Source organism: Ostrinia furnacalis, unplaced genomic scaffold, assembly GCF_004193835.3.
Source record: "Ostrinia furnacalis isolate ACB-3 unplaced genomic scaffold, ASM419383v2 OfSCF4320, whole genome shotgun sequence".
NCBI classification, from domain to species: Eukaryota; Metazoa; Arthropoda; class Insecta; order Lepidoptera; family Crambidae; genus Ostrinia; species Ostrinia furnacalis.
The window spans coordinates 247,533-272,030 of NW_021134559.1; the positions used below are offsets into that span (position 1 = coordinate 247,533).

Below are 24,498 nucleotides of genomic sequence, written 5' to 3' on the forward strand. Positions count from 1 at the left end.
TTTATTTTTATTAATGGAATACATGAATACTTGGAATTACAATAGTACGTTGGAATTTATTGCACCTTTTACTTTTATTTCATAGAAACCGACAATACTATTATAAAATTCTGTTTATACTTACGCACTGGCTACTTGTAGGTACATAGTTTACTAAGGATCTTTCTTACCTGCAAGAAAAAAGAAAATAATAAGTTTAAAAATTTGTCATCTATAGACGCACAATAGGGGTTCCGTATTATGTCTATACAGTGTGAGTCACGATAAAGTGCACATATGAAAATAGGTGAAACTAGACCTCTTTTTGTCGATAAAAATAGGTCTAGTTTCACATATTTTCATATGTGCACTTTGTCGTGACTCACACTGTATAGTAGGTACATAGGTAGTATTGGATAAAATAAAGGTATTTTGTGTGGGGCCCGTCCTTTTACGTAATCGTAGTGTGAATAAACCTTTACCTACCCTACATTATTCTATCAATCACCGAGACAGTAATTGATATGCCCCTATTCAGAACAATAACATCATTGCAATTAGCGTGTGATCATCCATTAGCACCTAATTCTGACGTAGTATAAATACCAAAACTTTGGTTAATTTTTCACAGAGTCCAGCCAAATCTAAAATGCAGTTTGGATTGTTTTTCTTGTTTATAGTGGCTTTGTGTTGTGCTAGTGGAGAAGGAAATGGAAAAAGCAAAAACAGTAAGTTCTTATTAACCCTTTTACAGATTACTTTAAAAAAATCCTTCAACTAAGGGTAGTTAGTGATACAATATGTAGGTAAATTATAGTTATAATTTATACAGGGTAACCCATTGGTGGTGCATCAAACATGAGGATTGTTTCTATAGCTCAAATGCAATAACTTTTCTCAGAGAAGGAACTTCAAAATATTCCAAAAATAAAACCTTTTCATACGAATTGTCATCAGTATTCAGCCGATTAGTATTGGGACGTCAATATTTTTTGAGAATGTGCATATTCCTACACAAAAGTTGTTGTATTTGCGCAGTACAATCAATTCTAATTCAAAACTAACCTACGGGTCATATTGCAGTTTTTTTATGCTACAAAAGTTTTAATAAATCCTATCAAATTAAAAACCATTTCTCGTATATCTACTACAGATAACGAAGGACAAGACGACAACGGTGATGGCGACAGCCAAATCGTTGATAGCAATCACGACATAGAGTGCGGTGATAGAGACCGCGTAAATGGCAATCAAAGCAATAGAAACTGTGACGTATACTATCCGTGTGACTTCGAAGATGACATAGACTGCATCCGTCATTACTTCGCAAGCAGCGGGCAGTGCAAAGAAGTTGATAATGATTATCGAAAGCCAGTGTTTAGAGACCGTTTAGTCACATATCTGCCAGGCTTCAACCTTACAATTATCGTGGCGAAGACTCGACTGACTTATGTTGGAGACAGGATCAATCGATTTTAGTAAGTTTATTTCAGACACAATTTATAAAGTAGAGTAGATAAAGGCCAACAGTCACACTTCCAATTTAAATTGTTTTCCAATTTATGGCACATGCAGCATCCACCAGAATCCACTGCATCATAAAAAACAGTTTATTCGACTAGCTATAACTTGCAGAAGCCTTCAAAGTTTCGAAGCAAATGAAATGAAAATTAAATAGTTTATTCAGTACATCGGCCCTTTTCAAGCCACTTATACACGTCCCAAATATAGCTTGCCCTACCACCACTTCGGGACAACATTTATGGACTGGTTCTGAGAAGAAGTGGCGGGAGAAACTCACTCACTTTTGTCAGCCTCTTTATCAATCCAATACAAATTAAACGACGAAACTATATTATCATAACTATAGTCTGGTTTGTGAGCACGTAGAATTTTGTCCAATGACCCCAAGCTACCCATCCTTATCGCTCGCGCGTAATTATGTTGCTATCGCGCTCGCACACTCACTGCGCGTGCCAGTCGCACAGTCGTGACGGCAATATTATAATTACGCGCGAGCGATAATGATGGGTAGCTAGGGGTCATTGGACAAAATTCTACGTGCTCACAGACCGGGCTTTAGAATTACATACTCAAAATTTTTTTTTTCAGTGTAAATAAGAAAACTGGCAACCTCATTATGTCTGTGGACTTCGAAGGCATCGTCATCGACTCCAGATACACGACGTTCATCTACCAGCGGCGGGGACAGGAGCCTATCAAACGAGCTGACTACACTAATGGGACTTTCCGTAAGTCATCCAATATAAGCCATGTGAGACGCAAGACATGATAGAAAAAATATATTTCTTTTTTCTACAGGGTGTTAGGTAAATGGGTATATGAGCCGACACTCATTTTAATTTTTTAATTTTCATACAAAATAAATTTTATAAAATCCGATTTGTATGAAAATTAAAATAATTAAAATGAAGATATCAATTTTCTGACTTCACCATACCATTTATATGCCCATGTTAACATGGGCTAGTGTCGGCTCATATACCCATTTACCTAACACCCTGTATAGGACTAGTGGTCTCGCTAACTCAGTCAGTCAGTGTCTGAGGTATAGGAACAGCACGGGAGGGGCACGTTGACATATTGTGACATGACAAAACATATCATTCTGAAGGAGATCTGAAGTCTCCCTGACGTTTGACGTTACTAAAAAACCATCCCGTGCCGCTCCCATGCCTCAGGTATTGACTGTGGTAAGTGCTAGCCCTACAGTAAAATGTTAAGAGTAGGCGCACACCATTGATTTTTAGTTGGCCGATAGTTGTGCCCGATTTTAATTTGTATGAAGAATCGGCCAAATCGAATCGGCGTAGTGTGCGCACTCCCATACATGCCCATACAGATCAACTGCCCGACTAAACTATCGGCCGACGAAAAATCAACGGTGTGCGCCTACTCTAAAATATTAGGCATTTAGATTTTACTAGTTTAATTTATTTTTAAAAAAATTTAATAGCACATTTTCCAACTTATTTTAGCCAAATATTAGTTCAATAGATTTAGTTTAACCCCTCACTGCATATGGTCCCATATGAATGATAGGTCTTGGTTGACTGAGCATTTATTGTTACGTGGTAGGTTGATTGTCTTGTGGGCACTGAATTACTTAATTACTTAATCATTTAATTTCAGCTGCAACATTGACAGCTGTGATTCCAATCAAAAATGGCTTAGACTTCAAAGAATCCACAGTTACGGCTTACATACCGTCCGTCATCCCACCCTTTTTTGGACCAAAGATTTCTAACAGCACAGGTATGTTCTCTTACTATCAAAAACTTACGGCACTAATACTTTCCATCACTTGAGACGTAGGCCAAGAGCTCGTCAGTTGTGGCAAAAAAAAACACGTCAAGATAATGGACTTGTAAAGCTACTAACCTCCCTTCTCCCCAACCCGTTTGGCCACCGTGGACAGTGTAGGCCAAATCCTGCATTTGCCTCTGGTAAATTAAAAAGGGTCATTCTTCTGCAGTGTGGAGACTAAAATAATGACCTGATGATGAAAACTACAAAATAAAAAAAACTGTATTTCCTTTTGTAGAACCACTTTTGACAACTTAAAGATTTTTATATTTTCAGAGCCTATCGTCGTACAAGTCAACACAGCGCTGTACGCCAATCTACCTCAAGCAGTCCTGGAATACTTCCTGATTGAAGCCCCCAGCCTTTATTTTGGGTATCTACAACACTACATCTGTGACTTTGGTATCCCTATTTCTTCATAAGAGATGATCTAAAATATAATTTTGTAAAATAAATTGCGATCAAGTGGGCGACTTTGTATTCTCAAAATGACCTTACCTATTGAACTTACATCAGAACCTGCGAAGTTTGTACCCCTCTAACAAACATCCTGTATAATAAATCCGTACTCGTATTTATATGCAATTAAGATTTTATTGATTTTCTTTTTGTAACGTGTTCATAATGCTTTACATAAAGTTAAATGTGCCCTAGAAATACACAAGAAACTTTAATAATATTTTTATCTACTTTATGATTGTGCCTGCGCATTTTCCTAATCATAACCTATCGGAAATTATAATAATAAGGGGCACTTTTAATAGCAGATTCTAATGATATGTCAGAAGATTATTACGAAACTAAGTAATCACAAGATACATCCTACGCAATAGAAAAAGAAGAAAAACACCGTACTAATAGTGTAGCAACTAAAAAAAACCTTTAATTGTTTTACCGCGATCATTGAAGGGTTAACCAACTACATTATGACCTATCAATCACTGTCTTGGTGATTAAATGTTAATTCCGATGCCCTTATTCAGAACAATGTATTATTTCGGTGCCTTGATGAACGATTATCCAATTAACACCTGATTATCATTTGAGTATCGATATAAATACAGAGGCTTTGAGATGATTTTATGGAATCAGAACAAACCCAAAATGCGTTTTGAAGTGTTTTATTTGGTATTATTTGTTGGCTTGTGTTATGGAGGAGGTGACAAAAAAGATGCGAAGATCGGTAAGTTTTTATAAGGTTATTTTATTTCACAAAAGTAATCTAAAGCCTTCATGAAGATTCTAACTTCTGAGGTTTTAGGTTCAATCTTCGTGACAGATTACATCTATAAGATTAAAATAATACATTTGTGATAAATTATTTTTTTTTTAAGTTGAAATGTTTAGTATGTAATTAAAATTAGCTTAAATTGAAGAAAATACATATATCATTATTAGCCGTATATTAAACAAATATGTGTTTTAATAACCGGTTAATAACCTCTCATATGGGGCAAAACCGAATACAACAGAAAATCTATGGTTTAGTTCTACGAATGAGTCAATGGAATAAGCTTATTGTTTATTTTGTTGTTCACTGTACCTACTTCGAATGTTCTTTAAAATTCTATTTTAAATGTTATCTAATAATTCTAGATGATGACAAAGGACGTGGTTATTACACACGCAATGGACCATATTATGATGAACGCGATGACATAGAGTGCGTTGATAGAGACCGCATTGATGGCAACCAAGGCAACCTTGGCAACCTTGGTAACCTTGGAAACCAAGGAAATCTTGGCAACCTTGGCAACCAAGGCAACCTTGGCGACCTTGGTAACCAAGGCAACCTTGGGGACCTTGGCAACCAAGGCAACCTTGGCGACCTTGGCAACCAAGGAAACCTTGGAAATATTGGTGATCAAGCTAACCTTGGTGACCTCGGCAACCAAGGAAATCTTGGCAACCTTGGAAACCAGGGCAACCTTGGCAACCTCGGCAACCTTGGTAACCAAGGCAATCTTAGCAACATTGGCAACCAAGTCAATAAAAACTGCGAGATATACTATCCGTGCGACTTCGAAGATGACATCGACTGCATCCGCCATTACTTCGCAAGCAGCGGTCAATGCAAAGAGACTCACAACTATGGCCGCAAGCCTGTGTACAGAGACCGCTTAGTGGTATACCTGCCAGGGTTCAATTTAACCCTTATTGTGACCAAGACTCGAATAAAGTACATTGGCGACAGGATCAACAGATTTTAGTAAGTTTGATGCACATTTGATACACATTGAGGCGACAAAATCACAAAACGGTGCCAGTGAACTGCCGATTTGAAATCTGCTGGACTAATTTTAGTGAACTCATTCATAAACGAGCATGTATTTCGTTTAGCTGGAGGGGTTAACGGAAATAAGAGTACTAGTAATTTGTGCTCTACATAATTAAATCTCTTCTTCTTCATACAAAGGGCCAAACATAGTGGTACCGACTACTTAATTTTTAACACCTGTAATATGTAATTTACCTATGTTCCACGAATAAACGAATTTTAATTTGATTTTTTTCTAAAAATAATGCTATTGCCGGAATGTTTATTTCATTTATTTACACAGTTGTTTTAAAGTTATTTTTACTATTCAAAGAGCTGAAACTATATTTTTATGGCCATTCCGAATGCAATTGTTCACACATTTGATATTTAGTATTTTTCCATGACTGAGAAATGAGATATTTTACACAATATTTATTTTGCAGCATCAACAAGAAGACCGATAACCTGATAATGTCAGTGGACTTCGAAAACATCAACATCGACTCCAGATACACAACCTTCATCTACCAGCGGCGGGGACAGGAGCCCATCAAACGAGCTGACTTCACCAACGCAACCTTTTGTAAGGGTTTTAAAGCTTCTAGCATGAAAGTGGCGTGACTGTAGCGCGACGTGACCGCGACTTATTTGTACAATTTGACAGCCGTTGCTTCAACATTTGTGGGCCATTTACAAACACTTACGGCTATCACTTTGCTTTTGTCACGTTGCAGTCACGTCAGTACGCCGCAACCATATAGTCAGTTTTGTACCTGACGCCTAATAAGCCTCTGTTATCAGTAGAGTTGTGCAACGGCTAACATTGTGTTTAACAAGGGCTATTTTTATTAATATTTAGCTAGCCTAATCTTATTGGCTAATTTGTTCAGAATATAGTCTGATAAATGAACTATTTTTTCAAAAGTAAATTCATCATAGATCTCCACGCCTCTTGTCTACAAAAATATTAGACCATAATCATGTAACTCCTTTTTAATTAAAATACTCTTAATTTTTATTTTCATTTCAGCTGCAACACTGACCGCTGTGATTCCACTCAAAAAAGGCATCGACTTCAAGCAATCCAGAGTCACGGCTTACATATCGGACCCGATTACTGTTCCCGCGATTGGACCAAGAGTTCTAGGGAGTACACGTAAGTATAATCTGCAAACACAAAATAGATGAAAATTCTCAAATTTTGACAGGCCAACGATGTCGGTGTTGGACTAGCCGACTCTTCGAACCCCGCCACCGATGGACTATTGTGGTGAACCTAAGTACTCCTTAGCACGAGGGGTTAACAGAACCAGAACCGTTAGTATTACGTAACTTATTAGTATTACGTGCAATACAAATTACTAATATTGTTTACAAAAAAAAAACCGGCCAAGTGCGAGTCGGGCTCGCACACCGAGGGTTCCGCCGTACAAACGTAGCGGTTTACAATTTATGACGTATTAAATCAAATTACTTACTTGATTCCGTTGCGAGTAACGTTACTTCGTGCCGAATTTCAAGATTCTGAGTTCACAGGAAGTACCTTGTAGGTTTTGATTCCCTAGCGTGTGACGGAAATTTGTCTAAGGTGTCGGTATAAACTGCTGTATCTTTTGATCGCGTTAACTTAGAAGTTTGATTTTTTTACTTCAAGGGACAATAGATATTTGGTATAAATTTCAATTTGATACCTTTATTCGTTCGTGAGAATTTCATTTTATTAAAATATTTTTATTATATTATATAACTAAAAAAATTTAATTTTCGCAATTTTTCCTATATTTGCATTATATGACAATGCTTTATGCCAAATTTCAAGATTCTGAGTTTACGGGAAGTATCCTGTAGGTTTTGATTCCTTTGCGAGTGTCGAAAATTTGTTGAAAATATCGACATAATCGGCTGTATCTTTTGATTGGCTTGGCTTAGAAGTTTGATATTTTCACAGCTTAAAGGGACAATAGACCTGAGTATTTTATGTGAATTTCAGCTTGATACGTTCACGCGTTCTTGAGATAAAGGGTCTTGACAGACGGACGGACGGACAACAAAGTGATCCTATAAGGGTTCCGTTTTTTCCTTTTGAGGTACGGAACCCTAAAAAAGAAGAATAAAAATCAGCCTACAATATTGACTCCAGGAAACTACTCCTTTTCAAAGTAAAGACGTCCAGTGCTGGACAAAGATCTGATTTAAAAAAAAAACATTGTAGTTTGGAGATGCAGTGGACTTCTTGCAGCAGATACTTGAAAATTATTTTCAAAATATTCTACTTCACTCACTTGTGCGTCGTGCAGTCTATGCTGTGTACAATACAACCCAATCGAGCTAACTGCGCACTTTAGAATGCGACTCTCCCTCCCACTTACCGCACTCCTCCCCGCGTTCGCCCTGACCCCTGTCCGTACCAGAGCGTCGTTGTGACGTCACAGCCGCCTGGTACGCAGTTAACTCGACCGGGTTGTAAGTCCTCCTGTGCCGTACACTAAAGTGCTAACATTTAATGGTGTTTTTGTATAAAATAGTAAGACACGGGTCTTCGCGACGTTTATTAATGAGTTACATTATGTACTCACGGCTTGACGTTTCGGCTACTATGCTGCAGCCGTGGACACAAGCAGACTGGCGGCTCGCGGCGTCGTCCGTTCGGGCGGGCTTGAAAATTTTCAACTACCCTCACATTGTCATTTGTTACACTACCACTAGTGATGTTACCACGACACATAACACTCACAGTATCCGTATTCGTACTTGACGTGTTTTTTATATTTTCAGAGCCGGTAGTCACACAAGTGAACACAGCCTTCTTAGCCAACCTTCCACAGCTGTTCCTGGAAATCTTCCTGACAGAAGCCCCCAGCCTATACTTCGGATATCTACAAAAATACATCTGTGACTTCGGCATACCCATTTCTTCTTAAACGAAGAAATATTGCGTCAATGCGTAAATAAAAAATATTTGTCTTAAAAAGTGTTTTTTTATTTTATTTTATTATTATCCACCACGAGGAAGCTCTTGGCTTGTATCTCACCTGATGGTAAGAGATGATTAGGCCGAAGGTGGAAGCGAGCTTCATCCGGAATCCTCAAGCACGGAGGAACTGGCTATCTTACCTCTAACTGATTAATTTAATCCTACTACCAAATTGCAACTACATAGGCTTACTTAGTGACTCATCGTACAAATGATCATTATGTCTAGGTTCGAGTCCCTGAGCAGTCAATTAATCTTTGGCCTTGAAATTCCCTTATTTTTAAGTGCGTTATAATTTTCAAAGCCTAAAGTACGACTAAGTTTTCAATTAGGTCAAATTAAAAACTATAATTTCACCATAAAACTTTTTTTTTAATTTACTTTTGTAACAAAAGCACCTATTCTATAAATATCTTTTAATGTAACTGGTTTAACCAAAATTGAAAACGCAATAGATAGACATGAGAAGAGTTTCATTTTAAATTAAAACTACCTCAGAAATAGTAAATTGAATATACCTAATCAAGAATTGTAATTTATTTGTTATGATTGATATAGCTGTTAATTGTGACGAATAAATAATTAAAACATGCTAATGCTGACTTCCCTCATTATATAAACTGCGTTTCAATGCGAGTCAATCATCTATTACATAAAGGCTGGAATCACGCATGTAGCTGTTATAAATACCAACATAACATAACACTTAGCGGAATTTATTAACATATTATAGCAGGTTATTTTTGCGCCTTAATTCAAGGTGATATGGTTGAAAATAATGTCAGTAATATTGCTATTGATGGTATTTTGTAAATAACCGACCTTGTAGAGGATTGGTGGTTCGCGTGTTACAACGCTTGCGGGTTTGAATTCCACTGGGGGCAAATGTTAGTGACTAGTACAAGAATCTGGAGTCATGGAACATTTAAGATCATATTTAAACATCTACCTAAGCATTTTCATCCTTCATCTAATCACCATCAGGTGATCCGTCTGCTCGTTTGCCTCCTGTCACATAAAAAAACATCATCGGACGGTGCCCTAACCAGCAAGGAAGAACTGTTGATCTTATTCAATTTAAAATAAGTGCTATTTTTAGGACGTAGTGTGGTTCAACAATAAAATCCTCTAACCATCTAAATCAAGTTCAGCTAATATTCAAATAACAAAATTATAAATCTGATCATGTCAAATATATTTACATGGACAGCCACCGCACACCATAATTGGACTAATGTTTGGCACTAACAACCACAGACTGCGGGCCCAAAACTCGGTGACAAATTAAATCAGGATTACGAGTAGTACGAGTATAATCAAATGTCAAAGTAAGGGAGATGCCACACTGGCGTTGACATTGCGGTGCGTCGCCGCAGCGGCGTCGCAGCGGTGCCGCTCCGTAGTTTTTTAAGTCGCTGACATAGCCCGACGGATTAGCAAGCTGAAGTGGCAATGGGCAGGGAACATAGTACGCAGAACTGACGGCCGATGGGGCAGCAAGGTTCTGGAGTGGAGGCCATGTACCAGAAAGCGCTGTGTAGGATGCTCCTATAAGGTGGACCGACGACCTTATAAAGGTAGCAGGAAGGCGCTGGATGCAGGCCGCTACCAACCGGCCTTTCTGGAAATAATTGGGGGAGGCCTATGTTCAGTAGTGGACGTCCTATGGCTAACATGAAGATGATGATGAAATCTGAACATGTGCCGTAAACCTTCATTTTGTCACCCGTCATCCACTTTGCACTGGAGCCAGTCGAACCTTAACTTCGAAGTCCTCCTTTGTTCTTCTGATTAGTCTCGTTGCGGGTCCAATGACAGTTTAACTTTCCCCCCGGACAAACTTGACCTTCACTGGTTGGGTTTTTACTGGCGGTTCAGTGGTAGATCCTGGCTACACAGGAGTTGCAGCGGTGGAAACGAGAGGTAGGAATAGTCCCGTATGCCATACGGGCGTTGATAATGCGTGGGCTGATTTAGGACGTAGGTGTATTCAGATTGAACGAACGCGTTATTTTTATTTTAAACTAGCTGACCCGGCGAACTCTGTTCCGCCTTAAAGGCAATAAATAAGCCATCGCAATTTTTGGGTACTTCTCATTTACACTCAAATTTGATGGTCACACAATAATAGTTCATAAACGGTTTATGTTAGAACAATAACTTTGAATTCAGGTGATAACATATCTATTTAGCTACATACAAAACAAATTTTATCGTAATAGAAGCAAAAATAATACGAAAACATCACATGAAACGATACAAAACGGGGTCATTTTTCGCGTTCTCATCGTGTCACACCTTCGGTTGCAATGAAACATTTGGTTACTGCATTCACAATTTTCATTCAATTTGTGTGTAACATGTACTAAAATCATCGTAATTAAATATACTTTCCACACAATAGTCAAAAAAATATCTACTTATAATTATTTCGAATTGAGGAAGGAAAATACGTTGGTCACACGATTTTAGGTACCTAAAATTTTGAGTAATCATACAAGATTGCCGTTAAACCGAACACCATCAACCAATCACTGTGTTCTATTCGGTTAACGTCAGTCGCGATCCTGCCATTGCGGAGGTGAGATAAGTCGATCGTCGCTCCGGGAAAAAAATACGTAACTTTTTGTGATTATCCATAGACATTCCGTCGCTTGCTTGATCAATATTTTCTACCTCTAAAATTTAAACAATTTAATTGAAACTTAGGCCATTGAAAACTTAACATGTTAGACTTATTTGTGTAGTATTCGACTTGAACCGTTAAACTCAAATTTAGGGATAATGAACGTTTGCCTTGTCGAATCTGTCTCTAGGCTTTTTGTGAACATCTTTATAAGTAATCAAAGGATACCTTTTGGTTCTGTTTTCACGTGTGGTTCCAAAAACTATGTAACTAAGTCTCTTTAGGTCGACAAATAGGTCGTAATTGGGAAAACAAAATGTTTCTTTTTGTTGTCTGTAACCCCATAAATAAAGAGCCATGTTATTGGAAAAAGAAAACAATGATTACACATAAAAACTATGAAGAAATAAGTAAACACTCTAATAATAATGTCGTTACTGTACTATTTTACGTAACGTGTCAAGCGCCCATTGTACTAAAGTTTGTACAGCATCACTTTGGGAGTTATAGCATGAAAAACTTTCCATGAAATAAACTTTTCCATGTTTTTTTTATTAGGATATGTTGTTAGCTAATACACAAACAACTTATTTGGTATTTTGTGTAACTTAAACCTTGCATAAAAAATTATCAAGTACCCACTAGAAGACATGAAAAAATCACTGAAACGAAATCGCAAAATACCCCCTTAAGATTGTATAATTATCTGTCTGTTTTATCTCAGGATATAATGCATAGACCTTTGTTTACCGATTGTAATTATTTCCAGGGTAAAAATACTCACTAAACCAGATTTATCATAACTTAAAGTTGTGTACTATTTATTGTACGGCGGGCGTTAATGGGTTAAAGGAAAGGTTGGTACCCCAGAAATGTGTCTTTAGAAGGATCTAGTGTCTCTTCTTAAAGCGACAGGCTGTTACGCCAATTTTTATGGTTATAAAACTGTTAAATTGGAGTTAATCGCTGCATATGATGCAAATGTCAAACGAAGAGTGCGTATCGTTTCACGCGATATTTTATCACGAATTTTATTATTTTGTATTCAATCCCGTAAATCCCGGGATTAGTCAAATTCAATCCCGAAATTTTCGGGATAAAATAACGTCCGGTATCTCAGGATCGAATCCTCTAATCAGTACGGCTAGCACGAAAAACTTTCGAGTTCAAATCGTTTGCGTACTCGAATCGCCATCAAAAGATTTAGTAAGAAAACTACAACAGCGCCCTTGTGAACGTGTCGTAAAGTGAACTTAGTATGAGATGTGGTTACACGAAACTTATTTTGAGAATCAAAATTGTCACGTTATCGTTTAATTCGAAGATTGAGTGTCGAATTTCATCGAACACGCAAACGATTCGAAGACGAAAGTTGTTCATACTAGACGTACTGAACTCAAATACAATCTTTCTTTTCAGACGACCATGATACACGTCATAACAAGCGTGACGTCAGAGGCAGGACCATCAGGAGCAACGGAATGAGTCCCGATCTCTACTATCCTTGCGAGTTCGAGGATGACGTAGACTGCGTCAGGAGTTACCTGGCCAGTACCACAGACTGCAAGGAAGCCCATAAATATGGCAACAAGCCTTTCTATAGAGACTTGTTGGATACGATAGTGCCAACCATCAATTTTACTGTTTTAATGACGAGGACTCGTATCGTATCGTCTTCTCTGGCGATCGAATTAGCAGCTTTTAGTAAGTTTATTTGGATTTATATTCGCTCATTGTTAAGGTACCTACCGTACCTAAAGTCGTAAAGTCTGTCCGCTAAAAAACCTTATATCATAGAAATAGCTCTACATATTAACTAGTTCATATTTTATTTCCTAATTTGGATTGTCATTACTTGTGTAAATAATGATGTACTATCAACATTGGTCCTCTAGACAAAATGAGATATAAAGCAAATTCAATATTTACGGATTAAAATATCTTGAACCAAAATAATCATCGAATCTGTAGTCTGATGCTAAAACCTCTATAATGTTAACTAAGAGTAACTATAGTCTGGTCTGCGAGCACGTAGAATTTTGTCCAATGACTGCAAGCTACCCATCCTTATCGCTCGCGCGTAGTTATGTTGCTGTCGCGCTCGCACACTCACTGCGGGCGCCGCGCCCGTCGCACAGTCACCACGACAGCAATATAATTACGCGCGAGCGATAAGGATGGGTAGCTTGGGGTCATTGGACAAAATTCTACGTGCTCACAGACCGGGCTTTAAATGCTTCAACCACACCAACGCGTGCAGATCGCCATCGCCGGCGCGATCATAGGCCAATGACAGGTCGCGCGGACTATCATGGGTCGCGCGACCTGTCATTGGCCTATCATCGCTCCCGATGGCGATCTGCACGCGTTGGTGTGGTTGAAACTTAAACTCTGAATTTAATTTTTTCAGTATAAATAAGACATCTAACAACCTCGTGATGGCTATAGACTTTGACAGTATCAGGATCGAATCCAGGAACGCCCACTTTATTTTCCACCGGAGGGGACAAGAGCCTGTTACGATTACTGACCGTGCTAATGGAACTTTTGGTAAATCTTTTGGTGAATATACAGGGTGATTTTGCAATCATCATCATCATTTCAGTCATAGGACGTCCACTGCTGACCCAATGATTTCCACAATGGCTTGTTGGTGGCGGCCTGCTCCAGCGCCTTCCTGTTACTTTTATGAAGTCGTCGGTCCACCTTGTTGGTGGACGTCCTACGCTGCGCTTTCCGGTACGTGGCCTCAACTTTGCTGCTCAATCGGCAGTCAGTTCTACCTACCAACCGGTCATTATGGAAATCATTGGGAGAGGCCTATATTCAGCAGTAGACGTCAAATGACTGAAATGATGATGATGGTGATTTGTATAGTTGGGCGAGACCTTTGTTCAGCAATGGACGTCATTTGGCTGAAAAGAACGAATAAATTATGCCTCAGAAGCTAAAGGGTTGATTAATTTTTGATGTTGCCATTTTAATTAGTTGGAATTTTTACACTCAATATTTTTTTCTAGGTATAACTCTAACTGCTGTGATTCCTCTGAGTAAAGACATCTAATTCTCCAGAGTGACACCCTACATGTCATCGTTTGCTTTTGGGATAGGTCCAAAGGTCTTAAACAGTCAAGGTATGAGGATTCAGTTCTGTTTGGAAGTTGTTTAGTTCGACTTCTTAGTCGATTTCGTTGATGTTGCTGGTATAACCAAAGTCAGTTGTTTATTATTGCCTATTGAATACTTATCTAAAAGCCTTTTGAAAAGAATCTCTAACTTCAACTACTCCAATATACTCGTAGGACTTACGAGTAGATCCTTTAAATCGATTTTCGTATCGCAGTTTAAAGTAACAGTCTCCTAGACACGTTCGTGATAGTTTTAATCGCTTCGCTCCAGCTTTTTGTACGTGACTACTTCGCTCTTTGATTCGATCCCGAACTTGACTATCATGAATGTAACAGAATCCTGATCCAAAACCGTCCGTCAACTGTCAAATTCTAATATGGTTTTGGTCAAAATATCTGCGGATTTCGATGTTTTTACATTTTCATATTGTTTAAAAGGCAATTTAAACAATATTAAAGTGTAAACGCATCGAAAATAGTTGAAAATTGTAGTTATTTAATCTACAATAAAATTAAATTTGACAGTTGAAATCCGGATTTGGACAAGGATTGAATACGGGAAACGGGCGTATATCGACACAGTAATCGCTTCAGAAATACTGAGGCACAGTTTGTAAATAAAGTCTGTCGCCGAGCACGTAGAATTTCTTCCAATGACCCCAAGCTACCTATCCTTATCGCTCGCGTGTAATTACACTCGGCATCAAATAAATCGCACCTCCCGCGACAAGCACTTATCAAACGTATGCATCCCCACTTCCCACCAACGTTGGTACCATTTGAAAGCCTAGTTCTAAACTTCATTTCATTAAAGGACAGGTTTTTACCCCAAAAATGTGTCTTTACAAGAATCCAGAGTCACTTCTTCAAAAAATAGGTAGTTACGCTATAGCCATTTTTTATGACTATAAAACTGTTAAGTTGGAATTAATCGCTATCCATCTGTTAAAGAGGACACGTGAGATCTTTATTTGGTTTTATAACCATAAAAATTGGTCTAATTGATCCCGCAGGTGAGCCCAAAGTGAGGTCTATTTTCAAGTCACATTTATGGTATATGTTAATCATTTCTTTAAAAACGAAATGTATTTTTCTTTAAGGATATTTATTGGGCTTTCAAATAACACCAATATTATTGGGGTACCATGATTGTGTCAGAAGAAAATCTTTAAAGTACTCGTCGCGGAAGGTGCGGTTTATTTGATGTTGAGTGTATATTGCTGTCGCGACTGTGCGACGAAATTCTACGTGCTCGGCGACCGGACTATAATATAAGTAAATTTTGTGTTATTTTCAGACCCCGTTGTGATACGTGTGCTAGCGACCTTATTTGCTGACCCTGGGCCTATAATGCTACAGTATTACTACTCAGAAGCAGCGAACCAATTCTTCGCCTACCTTCAAAAGTAAGTACCTATATCTGTGACTTCGGCGTACCTGTTCAACATTATTCTTGATAAAATTGTTTTTATTATTAAAATATATTTTTTTGGAAATAACTAAGTGTTTTATTTTTATCAAGAAAATTATCAATCCACCGATTGAAACAAGTTACCATATTTTTTATTGTTAGAGCTGCCCAGATCTTATAAAATTATAAAAATATTTATTATTGTGCGTGGAATTAAGTTAGTTATGTTGCTGATGTAATATTTATGTATGGTTTTGACTATATTACGAGATATTACGTTGCCAGCGCGTGGAAACCTTTGTAGTATATCGCAGACAAATTAGGCGATATTATAACTTGACTAGAATTTCTTTGATTTTGTTGTTGATAGTCGGCTAAGATAGTCTTTGACTTCAATTGGATATTCAATATTTAACTGTATTTACCTTGATAGTCGGTTCAAAAGTTAATCTCAATTGGTAGAAAATCTGCTGCTGCTTTGCAGCATTACTGCTACAATATTGAAAAATATATAATTTTTAAACGATTGTCATGAAAAAAAAAACCACATAGTGCAAACTGCAAACTTCATTTACATGTTAATGGTAGTGTGTTTTCATTAATTTTAATTAGTGTAAATTCTTCTGAATTTAATTATGTACTGACACATCGATCGATCGTATAAAAGACAAAAATAAAGAAAAATTCCACGACTCAGAAAATAAACGCGTTGGGGCGATATTCAGAATGGCTTGTACAATTATTTTTCTTTTTCTTTTAATTGGTGTTTATGGACAAGGTAAGTGCATTTTTATTTATTCAATTAATGAATTCAATCTAATTATGAATATAAAACGAATTTATAAGCGGACGTGGTTTGAATGAAAGAATAACGATTAAAGTGTGACAAGACCATTTGAATGTGGGAATATTTACAGTCATTACCGAAGGAAGGAATGACAGTAATAATAATATTGATGTCATTATTACTAATAGTGTCTGCTCCACTATAGTACTATCGCTAGCGATCGATTTAACGTTTCTTTGTCAGCAATAACAGACTCTATAAGCAATATTCTATGTTCAGGAGGACAGTTTATCCAGTAGGAATAACATTGATTGGCTTATGTAATTAAAAATTTCAGACAGCAGCGACAGTGCCAATAATTTCGCCTACCCCTGTGAGTCGCTGGATTTGGACTGTATCCGCGATTATTTCTCACATACTGGCTGTAGGGAAGTCAGTTATGAGGATGGCGAGTCAATCCAGAAGGAGATGAACGTCGCGTATATGCCCAGGCTAAATGGCACTCTTATATCCACAGATGTCGAAGTTAAATTCTACGGTTCAACAATTACAAAATTCTAGTGAGTAACGAATACAGTTTTGACGGTTTTTATATTCGTCTGACTTGTTGTGTCATGACGCATAATTATGGTAAACATCTAAGGTCATAGCAGACCTATAACCTCGGAAAGGGATCAACACCGTATCGCCTTTGCGAGGTGTCATTGCCTTTCGCGCGCTGTCAACGTGCTGTCGAGGCGTTTACGTTACAGTGTGGGTGTGCGTTGCAGTATGGACTTTCATACAAAGAATACTGACCGCCTCGAATTGCTACGGTTACGATCCCTTTCCGGCTTGATAAGTGTGCTACGTCCTTTAGTATGGTAACAAACTGCAGTGTCGTGATGACTTCTAACATGTCACATACTAAATGTATGAAACCGATTCCGTTCTGATGCGTCATGACACATCACGTCAGAAAAAATTTATTTTAGTTACTTATTACAGTAGGAAAGTCAAAGTTTGTAAATTAAGTATTAATTAATCGTGTACAAATAAGGAAACTCAGTTGATAGTATCCACAAGGAAACTGGTAGTTAATTATTTCATTGCAGTGTAAACAAAGATACGAATAACCTCGTGCTGTCCATTAACTTCGAGGGTATGAACATCAACTCGCCTCATGGCAACCTGAGGATCAACCAGAGAGGACGAGAACCGGTGTATGCTGAAGACAAAGTCAACGCTACATACTGTTAGTATTTTTTTAAATATCTTCATCACCAATTAATTCTTTAAACCAGTGAATCGAGATACAATAGAAATCAATTGTTACCGCGGTCTAATGCGAACTCTAATGCTTCAACCACTCCAACGCGTGCAGATCGCCATCACCGGCGCGATCATAGGTCAATGACAGGTCGCGCGACCCATGACAGTCCGCGCGACTTGTCATTGGCCTATGATCGCGCCGGCGATGGTAGGTATGACGTGAGATGGGACGTGATGTTCCACGAGTTAAAACTATTACCTCTCCTGCTTATTTGCTTGTGTTGTAAGTTGGTTTACCACAAATAGTTCAGAGGACATCAGAAAGCTTAGTGTGAGTTTACATTAGAGTTAAACATTCTCACTAGTGAGCGCGTTAAAAAAATATTTGAAAATTTTAGTTCTTGAAAGTTTCCGCTAGGGGCGCTGTACAATCCGTCATACATTTAATGACATTTTTTACGCGCTCACTAGTGACGACGTTTGATATAAACTCACACAAACGCCCGTATTCACAAACATTACTATGAGGTCTCACAGTGCGCGTGGACGCATAGGGTAACACACGAACCAATCACAGAGCTCTATTCAACGCTGTGCGTTCGATTTTCTGTTTCACTTAAGCAAGCATCGTTTGTGAATACGGACGTAAGCCCTCAGAGTTCGAACCAGCAGCGTTCGGCTCTCGGCTAGTCCAGTTGTTAACTATACCTACTAAAATATTTTGAAATAATGTTATAGCCGGTGAACTCACAGCAATCATTCCATGGGAGGGCAAGAGAGGGATAAAGGAAGCTCACATAAGCTCCTACAACACTAACCCGTACCCACCTATTGCAGTTGGGCCGAACATTTCAAATAGTTCAAGTAAGTCATACCTATATGAAGTACACACCGCAGTACATCAGGTTACCCATTTTTGTTGCAAACTCGTAAACAAAGAACGAAACTTATTAAAAATAAATCCCATTCGAAAATTATAAATAACTAGAAAAAATCGAACTGCCTATAAGACGGGAAATGAATTCGACGGGTTCATCCAGTGTCTAAGTAGCTAAGTGGGAAGAGCAGTCGCCCGGCAAGCGGAAGGTCGTGGGTTCAATTCCCGCCTCAGGCAGTGCGATTTTTTCAAGTTATTTATAATTTTCAACGCTAAAAGTTAAATAATCCCTTATTTCGTTTTCAGATCCAGTTGTCGCCAACTTCTACGCAGCCTTGCTTGATGACATCCCCACAGAAGTCCAGGAGTTGCTGCTCACCAAGGCCCCCTACTTCTTTTATGTGTACTTCCAGAACTATATCTGTGATTATGGCATAGAATACACCGGGGAATACCCATTGTAAAAGTATTTAATAAACTATCATAATTGTTCCTACTTTTGTTTTAATAGTACTACTTAATATTAACTGTTTTGTACTGTCAACCAATACAACATTATAGATCTTTTGTAGTTCAAATACATAGTTGCGATAATTATGAACAAATTCAATTCTAATTCTAATAAGACAATTTACATTTTTGGTTGCAGTTTTTTTTTTAAGCAAAAATGTTTCATTTACAATTTGGTACAACTGTATAAGTTATATTTAATTGCTAGTACAAACAGCAACACCTCGTAAGTACGTGACATTGCATAGAATTTATATGCTCTACTCAGTCTAATACCTACTTATTCTACTTTCAATAATATCAGTTATGAACGAGTATTTTCAGTTTCTTATAATTACAAACTATTAAAATAAACAGATATTTTTACAAAAACGCAGACTTAACTAAAGTTATAAACGTCGAATTTTTTTTGACCCAAGTTATAAAAATTATATTTGCACAACTGAGTAAAAACACCAAATTAATACAGACGTCAGCACAACAAGAGTGTGGCATTTTATAAAAAGTTTAAGGTGCTTCATCGTGTTTTCATCATCATCATCATGATTTCAGCAACTGGGACGTCCACTATTGAACATAGGCCTCCACCAATGATTTCCACATCGCCCGGTTGGTACCGACCTGCATACAGCGCCTTCCTGCTATCTTTATGAGGTCGTCGGTCATCTTGTGGGTGGACTTCACACGCTGCGTTTACCGGTACGTTGCCTCCACTCGAAAACCTTGCTGTCTCTTCGGCCAACAGTTCTGCGTACTATGTGCCCTGCCCATTGTCAGCGACTTTAGTTCGTTTACGGATCTCCTCATTTCTGATTAGATTTCGTAAAGAAACACCGAACATAGTTCTTTTCATAGCACACTGCAACTTTGAGCTTCTTTGTAAGTCCCATAGTTAACCATAGGACTTCTAAAGGTCACGTTTTGGAACCATGTCTCATCACTGGAAACACACACACTGTCTACAAGGTGATATTTCGCACCAAAAATGTAGGCGTGCCTGATGTAGACAAGAATTGTAATAGAACGTACCTGATACCTGATGTAGATTCGCATTGTAATAGAAACGATTGTCATTTAAAAATAACTACATAGTTAATCTATTGTGGAAGTAATGTAGCGTGGAAGTTATTTACATAAAAAATAAACTAGCTTTGCCCGCGGCTCTTCCCGATCATCCTGTCACAGAAAGATTCAAATCAAATCAAATCAAATCAAATCATTTATTCAGTACTAAAGGGCCTTTCACACGTCTCAACCATTTTTCGACTTTAATGTGTTCATTTCTGTTACTAAAACCGGGACAAAAACTATCCAAGTTTTTTTCTGGCTCCCAAACTATCGGTATACCAACTTTGATCAAAATCTGTTTTTTTTATAACTTATAATCGTAAAAAACTAACGTACAGAGTTCGTACCTTCTCATTTTAAATATAGGTATAGTATAATAATACAAATAGCTACTGTTATTTTAATTAGTTCCAATACTTCTGAATTTAAACTTACGTCATAATCATGTGATATCATCTTCCTATAAAAGACAAGAATAAAGATAAATTCTTTATGTCAGAAAGAATAAGCGTTGGGACGATACACAAAATGGGCGGAACAATTCTGTATCTTTTTCTTTTGGTTGGTGTACTCGTATATGGACAAGGTGAGTGTTTTTTTAAATTATTTTATGCTTAATATAAAATTGATTGAGGTATTTTTTTATATAACAATATATTTGATCCATTTGGTGGTACAAAATATACCTGAAAGTAGACCAAATCTGAAGATTTGGTGAAGGTCATGGGATGCGTTCAGCACAGGACCGATCGTTATGGAAATCCTTGGGGGAGACCTTTGTCCAGCAGTGGACGTCATATGGCTGAAACGAACGAAGTAGACCAAAATCACATTAATTTATTATAGGGCAATACATACGAGTAACTTAAAGAGAATAAATATGTTCTTCTGATTAATTTCGTTGCGGGTCCAATGATAGTTCAACTTTCCCCCGGGACAAACTTGACCATCATTGGTTGGGTTTTTATGGCGGTCAAGCTGTAGATCCTGGCTACACAGGAGTTGCAGTGGTGGGAACGAGAGGTGGGAATAGTCCCGTTTCATTAATGCACCTAAAAGGTGCCCTTCGAGGAGCAGTTTAGGTGCGCTAAATTAAGTGAGCTGATTTCGTAATTGCACCTTTTTAAGTGCGCTTCGAGATATTTATGACAAAACATGACAACACAATATGCTGAGCGGTAACCATTTTATAATCAAACTGTGTAATTTAATTTATGTTTCAACCAAAATAAATGTTTTTCTTTCTTTCTTTTCAATACCTCGGTGTGTGAGCAAGGTTGATGACTTGTGTTAAGTCATGCTATTGCCCACGCGTTCGCCTCGTCTGTAGTACCAGAGCGCCAATGCGACGTCACGGCAGCCTGGTGCGTAGTTAGCTCGACCGGATTGTAGCTAGTTTGATACAATTTGTCTTATTATGTTTCAGCATAAACGAAGAAACCAAAAACCTTGTATTGTCCATCAGCTTCGAGGTAATGAACCTCTACACGCCTCATGGCCTCGTGAGGATCGACCTGAGAGGCAGAGAGCCTGTGTATGTTGAGGACTACATCAATTCTACATACTGTAAGTGTCAATTTGAATGTCTCTGGTGGGAAATGAATCTAAGACCTTTCGACTGCGTGAATGCTCTGACCTGAGGAGGCCTTGCGTAGACCCAATATTTCAATTATTCCATCTAGTAATAAAGAAAATTGTAGCTCAACTATATTTTATTGGCAAGCCCCAAAATAACCCTTCTGGGTCTCCAAAATTTTATTGTCTACTAATTAATAAAATAGATATACGAGTACGAATACTAAATATTGATATAAGTAATAAGTATCGAGGGTTCCATTGAGTATAGGCTAGACTTTTAAATTTTAAGATTAAAGACTACATTATTTTGTAGAATCCTTCTTAATGCTCGCTCGAGCTTCATTATGGTCTGCGTGACGTAATCATTATCTTCCAAATTGAGTTATTTTAAGTGTTAAAAGTACTAAAAATTGTTTTAAAAAATGTTACAGCCGCTGAACTGACTGCGATCATTCCAAGGGAGGGCCGCACAGGGATAGATGCAGCTCACATTAGCTCCTACAACACTAACGCGCACCCATCACTTGAGGTTGGGCCGAATATTTCGAACAGTTCAGGTAACTCATCATCATTAGTCTACTATTGACTTTTTTTTATCCACTACGAGGAAGCTCTTGGCCTGTATCTCATCTGATGGTAAGTGACAATCAGGCCGAAGGTGGAAGCGAGCTTCACCCGGAATCCTCAACCACGGAGGAACTGGCTATCTTACCTCTACTAACTGCCGGAACGTGCTGTTAACATTGTTATGGCGACAGACTTAGGTAAGATGGTGGTAGCTAGCCAGGCGGACTTAGAACAAGCCACCAACCAAACCGAACAGAAACATCTGCCTCCACTGGGAATCGAACCGGGACCTCTGCGTCTGAAGCAGGTGGTCTTACCACTAGACCACAGAGGCGGTTAAACTTCACAAATGGTTCGTCAATTCAGTTAGAGAATGGTGATAAGAGTCGAAAGATGATAGATGTCGTAAGAGGCGACTTTAGGAGAATTAATATGCGAACATTAGGCTTCTCCAACCCGTCTGGTCAGGGCAGCGTGGGGAGTGTTTAAGTCAAATCCTCCTTTATCTGTTAAATTAGGAAGTGTCCTACAGTAGAGATTAAAATGATCTTGTTATGATGATGACAAGCTCATCTGTGGTTTTATACCGGACTATTCTGATCTCTAGTTCGAAGTTAAGTCGACTTCCCTCCAATGCAAAAAGGATGACAGGTGACTAAAGCAAAGGTTTCAGTATTCTTTCAGAAAAGATATCTCACGGACAATAAGCACAAAAAATATCTTGTGTGCTATTTGCTACCTGACAATAATTTTCACAAAATCGCGACAAGATCGGTATAAAAATAGTAGAAATAGATGTACGTTGTATTGAATTAATCATTCTAGATATGGCTAGTTTTACCAACATACTTCATTATTACATTTAATTTTAATTTCAGACCCAATCGTCTCCAACTACTACGCTGCCTTCTCAGCCGACATCCCCACCATGGTCCAGGAGTTGCTGTTCACCAAAGGCCCTTTCTTTTTCTATGCGTACTTCCAGAACTATATTTGTAATTACGGTATACAATACACTGGAGAAGTCAAATCGTAAAAATGTATTCTTGGGTTATTTTTTTTTAAATTCTATTAGAAGTGTTTAGAAGAAATAGTTTCTTAACGGAAAACCTGTTGTAAGTTACTTTTAGGGGGGTGTAATAAAGAATATCCATCTGACATCTTTTATTATTTTACCTAATAGCAACTAGTTAAGCATTAACCTACCTATCTCACTTTTATTTCATGCTTATTAAAAATTAAATCACTTTTTTGATTTGGCTTTGAACAGAGGATGCTCAAGATGAAATAACGCACTAAAATAGCACCTCAATGTGCACCTCAACCAAGTAGTGGTTAATTTGGTAATGTGATTGCTACCCATTTTAAAGGGCACAAGAGAACAAATCGAAACAAAAACATAAGAAAAAGTAAAAATAAAACTATTTAATGTCACTCTCATGTCCCTTTGTCAAATGTTGATTTTGCTTAGATGAAAAGAGACAATTAATGACAGCTGATAAGTACGAGGCCACGAGGTTATGACAACTTATGTTAATGGGGCACACTGAAAACCAGCGCCGTGGCTTTCGTCACCGTGGGCCACGGCTTTTGGTGAGCGGGACCCCCCGCTGCAGTGGGCATCTTGTTGGTGAATGGGTGGCACTGCTCAGTTTACTCTTGTTTTTATTATTTTTTCTTCTTCCATTATTATGTGCCACTGTCATGTTTATGTAAAGTAAGTAAGTAAAGTAAAGTAAAAAGTATTTTATTTGCCAACAAAAGAATTACAGTTTGTTTATCTAGCGGCTGCTGCACTAAGCTGTGCTTGTGTCGCGGCAGCCTTAAGTAACACAGGTTAACAATGTTGATAAAATATAGTGAGGACACACGGTACATGGCAATTAACAGTTATTAAACTCTTTAAGATAACTAGAATAATATATATTTTTTTACTTAGACTAAACAAAACTAAACAAAAAGTAACTGAGGTAGTGGGTGTAATGTGTGTGTGTGTGTGTGTGTGTGTGTGTGTGTGTGTGTGTTTTTTGTGCGTGGTAATTGCCTGTATTTGTGTGATGTGCATTGTAATAAATGTATCTTTCTTTTTTTCTTTCTCATAGAATAGTAGTCGTACAAACCATCTCCCAGAAACAGTAGTTCTTACCTGAAAACA

General features: G+C 38.0%; 3 protein-coding genes across 4 annotated transcripts; all 3 read left to right on the forward strand.

The window, feature by feature from the left end:
- Positions 1 to 240: 240 nt before the first annotated feature.
- Positions 241 to 8,487, forward strand: LOC114359351 (uncharacterized). Its single transcript, XM_028313695.1, has 9 exons — positions 241 to 253; positions 1,133 to 1,457; positions 2,092 to 2,231; positions 3,133 to 3,255; positions 3,583 to 3,708; positions 4,903 to 5,515; positions 6,010 to 6,149; positions 6,597 to 6,722; positions 8,342 to 8,487. Exons 1-9 carry the CDS (start codon positions 241 to 243, stop codon positions 8,485 to 8,487), a joined length of 1,752 nt encoding a protein of 583 aa, XP_028169496.1.
- A 7,920-nt stretch (positions 8,488 to 16,407) lies between these two features.
- On the forward strand, positions 16,408 to 19,093 carry LOC114359357 (uncharacterized). Of its 2 annotated transcripts, XM_028313700.1 has the most exons (5): positions 16,408 to 16,483; positions 16,830 to 17,052; positions 17,587 to 17,726; positions 18,482 to 18,607; positions 18,927 to 19,093. In XM_028313700.1, exons 1-5 carry the CDS (start codon positions 16,432 to 16,434, stop codon positions 19,082 to 19,084), a joined length of 699 nt encoding a protein of 232 aa, XP_028169501.1. In that variant the 5' UTR covers positions 16,408 to 16,431; the 3' UTR covers positions 19,085 to 19,093. The 2 variants fall into 2 exon arrangements, with proteins under 2 accessions (XP_028169501.1, XP_028169502.1); XM_028313701.1 differs by lacking the exon at positions 18,482 to 18,607.
- Positions 19,094 to 21,386: 2,293 nt separating this feature from the next.
- On the forward strand, positions 21,387 to 23,501 carry LOC114359363 (uncharacterized). The gene is made up of 3 exons (XM_028313713.1): positions 21,387 to 21,764; positions 22,208 to 22,333; positions 23,222 to 23,501. Exons 1-3 carry the CDS (start codon positions 21,674 to 21,676, stop codon positions 23,377 to 23,379), a joined length of 375 nt encoding a protein of 124 aa, XP_028169514.1. The 5' UTR covers positions 21,387 to 21,673; the 3' UTR covers positions 23,380 to 23,501.
- The last annotated feature ends 997 nt before the right edge of the window (positions 23,502 to 24,498 follow it).

What these genes read in the sequence shown, in the direction of transcription:
- LOC114359363 (XM_028313713.1), top strand. Translation starts at nt 21,674, where the DNA reads ATGAACCTCTACACGCCTCATGGCCTCGTGAGGATCGACCTGAGAGGC. An exon ending in CTACATCAATTCTACATACT is followed by an intron (nt 21,765 to 22,207) that starts GTAAGTGTCAAT and finishes AAAATGTTACAG; the next exon opens with CCGCTGAACTGACTGCGATC. An exon ending in GAATATTTCGAACAGTTCAG is followed by an intron (nt 22,334 to 23,221) that starts GTAACTCATCAT and finishes TTTTAATTTCAG; the next exon opens with ACCCAATCGTCTCCAACTAC.
- LOC114359357 (XM_028313700.1), top strand. Translation starts at nt 16,432, where the DNA reads ATGGCTTGTACAATTATTTTTCTTTTTCTTTTAATTGGTGTTTATGGA. An exon ending in CAAAGTCAACGCTACATACT is followed by an intron (nt 17,727 to 18,481) that starts GTTAGTATTTTT and finishes ATAATGTTATAG; the next exon opens with CCGGTGAACTCACAGCAATC. An exon ending in GAACATTTCAAATAGTTCAA is followed by an intron (nt 18,608 to 18,926) that starts GTAAGTCATACC and finishes TTTCGTTTTCAG; the next exon opens with ATCCAGTTGTCGCCAACTTC.
- LOC114359351 (XM_028313695.1), top strand. An exon ending in ACACTACATCTGTGACTTTG is followed by an intron (nt 3,709 to 4,902) that starts GTATCCCTATTT and finishes TAATAATTCTAG; the next exon opens with ATGATGACAAAGGACGTGGT. An exon ending in GACAGGATCAACAGATTTTA is followed by an intron (nt 5,516 to 6,009) that starts GTAAGTTTGATG and finishes TTTATTTTGCAG; the next exon opens with CATCAACAAGAAGACCGATA.